This window comes from Gorilla gorilla, chromosome 22 (assembly GCF_029281585.2).
Source record: "Gorilla gorilla gorilla isolate KB3781 chromosome 22, NHGRI_mGorGor1-v2.1_pri, whole genome shotgun sequence".
In the NCBI taxonomy this organism is placed as follows: Eukaryota; Metazoa; Chordata; class Mammalia; order Primates; family Hominidae; genus Gorilla; species Gorilla gorilla.
In genome coordinates, this window is record NC_073246.2 from 2,704,308 (window position 1) to 2,710,000 (window position 5,693).

Below are 5,693 nucleotides of genomic sequence, written 5' to 3' on the forward strand. Positions count from 1 at the left end.
TTCGTGCTTTCTTGCTTGCTTTCTGTCTTTTGTTTCTTTCTTGCTTGCTTTCTTGCTTCCTTGTTTTCTTGCTTTCTTGCTTGCTTGCTTTCGTGCTTTCTTTCTTGCTTTCTTTTCTTTCTTGCTTGCTTTCTTTTCTTTTTCTTTCTTTCTTTCTTGCTTTCTTTTCATTCATTCATTCTTTCTTTCTTCTTTCTTTCTTTCTTTCTTTCTCTGTTTCTTTCTGTTTCGTCCTTTTGAGACAGAGTTTCACTCTTGTTTCCACGGCTAGAGTGCCATGGCGCGATCTTGGCTCACCGCACCTTCCGCCTCCCGGGTTCGAGCGCTTCTCCCGCCTCAGCCTCCTGATTAGCGGGGATTACAGGGAGGCACCCCCACGCCTGGCTTGGCTGATGTTTGTATTTTTAGTAGGCACGCCGTGTCTCTCCATGTGGGTCAGGCTGGTCTCCAACTCCCGACCTCATGTGATGCGCCCACCTCGGCCTCTCAAAGTGCTGGGATGACAGGCGTGGGTCACCGTGCCCAGCCTGTTGACTCGTTTCGTTTTTTTGTTTCTTTCGTTTCCATGTGTTCGCTTATATTTATCGACGTAAACGTTTGTATACATTTATATGTAAACGAAAATGTGTATCTTTACGTTGAATACGCTTGTGTATAGTAAATACGCATCGATTATGTAGAAACATACCTCTATGTGATAGATGCAGGTGTTTATTTCGCATAAATGAATACACGTCGCTCTAGAAAGAAGCGATCGCCGACAAATACGTGTATGCTTACGTATGAAAAGTGTTGTATTTATGTTTCTAAATGAACGAGTGTACGTATTTGTCTCTGTTTTCTTTCTTCCTCTCTTTTATGTTTTTCTTCCTTCCTTTCTACCTTTCTCTCCTTCTTTAGGCGTTTCTTCCTCTCTTCCTTTCCTTCTTTCTCTCTTTCTGTTCTTTTTTCTTTCGTGCTTTATTTCTCTTTCGTTCCCTGTCTTTCCTTCTTTTTTCTTTCCTCTCTGTTTCTTTTTCCCTTTTTTCCTTCGTTTCTTTCCTCATTCTTTCTCTCTTTTTCATGTGTCTTTCCTTTCCGTCTGTCTTTTAAAAATGGACTGTTTCAAAAGTTTTCTTTGCGTATCTACGTTTTTTAAACGGTCTCTCTTTTCTCCATTTTCTTCCTCCCTCCCTGCTCCCTTCCCTCCCTCCTTCCCTTTCGCCGTCTGTCTCTTTGCCCCATTCCCCCCGTCCCTCCCTCTTTCTCTCCCTCTGTCTGTCTCTGTGTGGATTCTGGAAGAGCCTACGCATTCTGCCTCTCCGTGTGTCTGCAGCGACCGGCGACCGAGTCCTTGTGTGTTCTTTCTCCCTCCCTCCCTCCCTCCCTCCCTCCCTCCCTCCCTCCCTGCTTCCGAGATGCATCTCCAAACACCCACACGCCGTGGGTTGTCTTCTGACTCTGTCGCGGTCGAGGCAGAGACCCGTTTTGGGTACCGTTTGTGTGGGGTTGGGGTAGAGGGGCTGCGTTTTTGGCCTCGGGAAGAGCTTCTCGACTCACGGTTTCGCTTTTGCGGTCCCCGGGCCGCCCTGCCATCCGGATCTGTCTCGCTGACGTTCGCGGCGGTCGTCGGGCTCCATCTGGCGGCCGCTTTTAGATCGTGCTCTCGGCTTCCGGAGCTGCGGTGGCAGCTGCCGAGGGAGGGGACCGTCCCCGCTGTGAGCTAGGCAGAGCTCCGGAAAGCCCGCGGTCGTCAGCCCGGCTGGCCCGGTGGCGCCAGAGCTGTGGCGCGTCGCTTGTGAGTCAGAGCTCTGGCGTGCAGGTTTATGTGGGGGAGAGGCTGTCGCTGCGCTTCTGGGCCCGAGCCGGGCGTGGGGCTGCCCGGGCTGGTCGACCAGCGTGCCGCAGCTCCCGAGGCCCGAGCCGCGACCCGCGGGGACCCGCCGCGCGTGGCGAGGGAGGCTGGGGACGCCCTTCCCGGCCCGGTCGCGGGTCCGTCCGCGCTCATCCTGGCCGTCTGAGGCGGTGGCCGAATTCGTTTCCGACGAGTCCCCGTGGGGAGCCGGGGACCGTCCTGCCCCCGTCCCCCGGGTGCCGGGGAGCGGTCCCCGGGCCGGGCCGCCGTCCCTCTGCCGCGATCCTTTCTGGCGAGTCCCCGTGCGGAGTCGGAGAGCGCTCCCTGAGTGCGCGTGCGGCCCGAGAGGTCGCGCCTGGCCGGCCTTCGGTCCCTCGTGTGTCCCGGTCGTAGGAGGGGCCGGCCGAAAATGCTTCCGGGTCCCGCTCTGGAGACACGGGCCGGCCCCCTGCGTGTGGCACGGGCGGCCGGGAGGGCGTCCCTGGCCCGGCGCTGCTCCCGCGTGTGTCCTGGGGTTGACCAGAGGGCCCCGGGCGCTCCGTGTGTGGCCGCGATGGTGGCGTTTTTGGGGACAGGTGTCCGTGTCGCGCGTTTCGTGGGCCGGCGGTGTGGTCGGTGACTCGACCTCCCGGCCCCGGGGGAGGTATATCCCTCACTCCGAGTCGGCATTTTGGGCCACCGGGTTATTGCTGACACGCTGTCCTCTGGCGACCTGTCGCTGGAGAGGTTGGGCCTCTGGATGCGTGCGGGGCTCTGGCCTACCGGTGACCCGGCTAGCCGGCCGTGCTCCTGCTTGAGCCGCCTGCTGGGGCCCGCGGGCCTGTGGTGCTCTCGCGCGTCCGAGCGTCCCGACTCCCGGTGCCGGCCCGGGTCCGGGTCTCTGACCCACCCGGGGGGCGGCGGGGAAGGCGGCGGGGGCCACCCTGCCCCCGTGCGCTCTCCGCTGCGGGCGCCCGGGGCGGCTGCGACAACCCCACCCCGCTGGCTCCGTGCCGTGCGTGTCAGGCGTTCTCGTCTCCGCTGGGTTGTCCGCCGCCCCTTCCCCGGGGTGGGGAGTTGGCCGGGGCCGATCGGCTGGTCTGGCTGGCCGGCCGGCCGGGTGGCCGACCTCCGCTCCCGGGGGGCTCTTCACGATCGATGTGGTGACGTCATGCTCTCCCGGGCCGGGTCCGAGCCGCGCCGGGCGAGGGGCGGACGTTCGTGGCGAACGGGTCCGTTCTTCTCGCTCCGCCCCGCGGGGGCCCCTCGTCTCTCTTCTCCCCGCCTGCGGGTGGTGCGTGTGGGAAGGCGTGGGGTGCGGAACCCGGCCTGACCTCGGCGTCCCGCCCGCCGCCTTCTGCGTCGCGGGACGGGTCGGCGGGGTCCTCTGACGCGGCAGACACCCCTCGCTGTCGCCTCCCGTGGTTGTCGACTTGCGGGCGGGCCCCCTCCGCGGCGGTGGGGGTGCCGTCCCGCCGGCCCGTCGTGCTGCCCTCTCCGGGGGTTTGCTCGAGCGTCGGCTCCGCCTGGGCCCTTGCGGTGCTCCTGGAGCGCTCCGGGTTGTCCCTCAGGTGCCCGAGGCCGAGCGGTGGTGTGTCGTTCCCGCCCCCAGTGCCCCCCTCCTCCGGTCGCCACCGCGGTGTCCGCGCGTGGGTCCTGAGGGAGCTCGTAGGTGTGTGGGGTTCGAGGCGGTTGAGTGAGACGAGACGCGCCCCTCCCACGCGGGGAAGGGCGCCCGCCTGGTCCGGCGAGTGCACGTCCCGTGCTCCCCCTTGGCGGGTGCGCGCGGGCCGTGTGAGCGATCGCGGTGGGTTCGGGCCGGTGACGCGTGCGCCGGCTGGCCGCCGAGGGGCTGCCGTTCCGCCTCCGACCGGTCGTGTGTGGGTTGACTTCGGAGGTGCTTTGCCTCGGAAGGAAGGAGGTGGGGGGACGGGGGGGGCCTCGTGGGGTTGCGCGCACGCGCGCACCGGCCGAGCCCCCGCCCTGACCGCGAACGCTCAAGGTGGCCGCACGCAGGTGTTTCCTCGTACCGCAGGCCCTCTCCCTTCCCCAGGCGTCCCTCGGCGCCTCTGCGGGCCCGAGGAGGGGTGGCTGGCGGTTGGGGAGTGTGACCCACCCTCGGTGAGAAAGCCTTCTCTAGCGATCCGAGAGGTGTGCCTTGGGGTACCGGATCCCCCGGACTGCCGCCTCTGTCTCTGCCTCTGTTATGGTAGCGCTGCCGTAGCGACTCGCTCGCAGAGGACCCTCCTCCGCTTCCCCCTCGACGGGGTTGAGGGGGGAGAGCGAGGGTTCCGCCGGCCACCGCGGTGGTGGCCGAGCGCGGCTCGTCGCCTACTGTGGCCCGCGCCTCCCCCTTCCGAGTCGGGGGAGGATCCCGCCGGGCCGGGCCCGGCGTCCTGGCGGGTTGGGACGTGGCGGCCGGCGAGCGGTGGTGGGTGTGTGCTGCGCGGTGTACCGCCCGGCGCGTGAGTCCCTCCGCCGTGAGTCGGCTCTCCGCCCGCTCCCCTGCCGAGTCGTGACCGGTGTCGGCGACCGCGTTTTGCGTGGCGTGGGGTCGGGCCGCCTGGGCCCTGGGAAAGCGTCCCGCGGTGGGGGCGCGCCGGTCTCTCCCGGAGCGGGGCCGGGCCGGAGGATGGACGAGAATCACGAGCGACGGTGGTGCTGGCGTTGGGTTCGTGGCTGCGGTCGCTTCGGGGTCCCCGGTGGCGGGACCCCGGGGCTCGCGAGGCGGATCTCGGTGGGGGGGCCGAGGGCCGTCCGGCGTCCCAGGCGGGGCGCCGCGGGACCGCCCTCGTGTCTGTGGCGGTGGGATCCCGCGGCCGTGTTTTCCTGGTGGCCCGGCCGTACCCGAGGTTTCTCCCCCGAGCCGCCGCCTCTGTGGGCTCCTGGGTGCCCTTGCCCGTCTGTGCCCTCTTCCCTGCCCGCCGCCTGCCGATTCCCCTCTTCTCCCCGAGCGGCTCACCGGCTTCCCGTCGGTTGGCGGCCCCGCCTGGGACCGAACCAGGCACCGCCTCGTGGGGCGCCGCCACCGGCCACTGGTTGGCCCGGTGTCCGCGTCCCCCGGCGCGCGCCTTCGGGACCGGGTCGGTGGCGCCCCGCGTTGGGGCCCGGTGGGCTTCCCGGAGGGTTTCGGGGGTCGGCCTGCAGCGCGTGCGGGGCGAGAGAGGGTTCCGGGGAACCGGCCGCGACTGCGGCGGCGGTGGGGGGGGAGCCGCGGGGATCGCCGCGGGCCGGTTGGCCGCTCCGGGTGCCGCGCGGGGCCGCCTTCGCGCTCGGAGGGTGCCGGCGGTGAGACCCCCGCGTGTGTCCCGGCCGCGGTCGGCTGCGCTCGAGGGGTCACGTGGCGTCCCCCTTCCCCGCCGGCCGCCTTTCTCGCGCCTTCCCCGTCGCCTCGGCCTCCTCGCCCGTGGTCTCTCGTCTTCTCCCGGCCCGCTCTTCCGAACCGGGTCGGCGCGTCCCCCGGGTGCGCCTCGCTTCCCGGGCCTGCCGCGGCCCTTCCCTGAGGCGTCCGTCCCGGGCGTCGGCGTCGGGGAGAGCCCGTCCTCCCCGCGTGGCGTTGCCCCGTTCGGCGCGCGCGTGCGCCCGAGCGCGGCCCGGTGGTCCCTCCCGGACAGGCGTTCGTGCGATGTGTGGCGCAGGTCGACCCTCCGCCTTGCCGGTCGCTCGCCCTCTCCCCGGGTCGGGGGGTGGGGCCCGGGCCGGGGCCTCGGCCCCGGTCGCGGTCCCTCGTCCCGGGCGGGGGCGGGCGCGCCGGCCGGCTTCGGTCGCCCTCCCTCGGCCGTCGTGTGGCGTGTGCCACCCCTGCGCCCGCGCCCGCCGGCGGGGCTCGGAGCCGGGCTTCGGCCGGGCCCCGGGCCCTCGACCGGACCGGTGCGCGGGC

At 67.8% G+C, this 5,693-nt stretch overlaps 1 protein-coding gene across 1 annotated transcript in view; it reads left to right on the forward strand.

Annotated features, from left to right (window-relative positions):
* Nucleotides 1-621: 621 nt before the first annotated feature.
* Nucleotides 622-5,693, forward strand: part of LOC134757864 (uncharacterized) — an 18,591-nt gene continuing 13,519 nt past the window's right edge. The window contains exon 1 of the mRNA XM_063702634.1: nt 622-1,777. Coding sequence (XP_063558704.1) covers nt 783-1,706 — 924 coding nt within the window. The 5' untranslated portion in view covers nt 622-782 and the 3' untranslated portion in view covers nt 1,707-1,777. The remainder of the gene's footprint in view (nt 1,778-5,693) is intronic.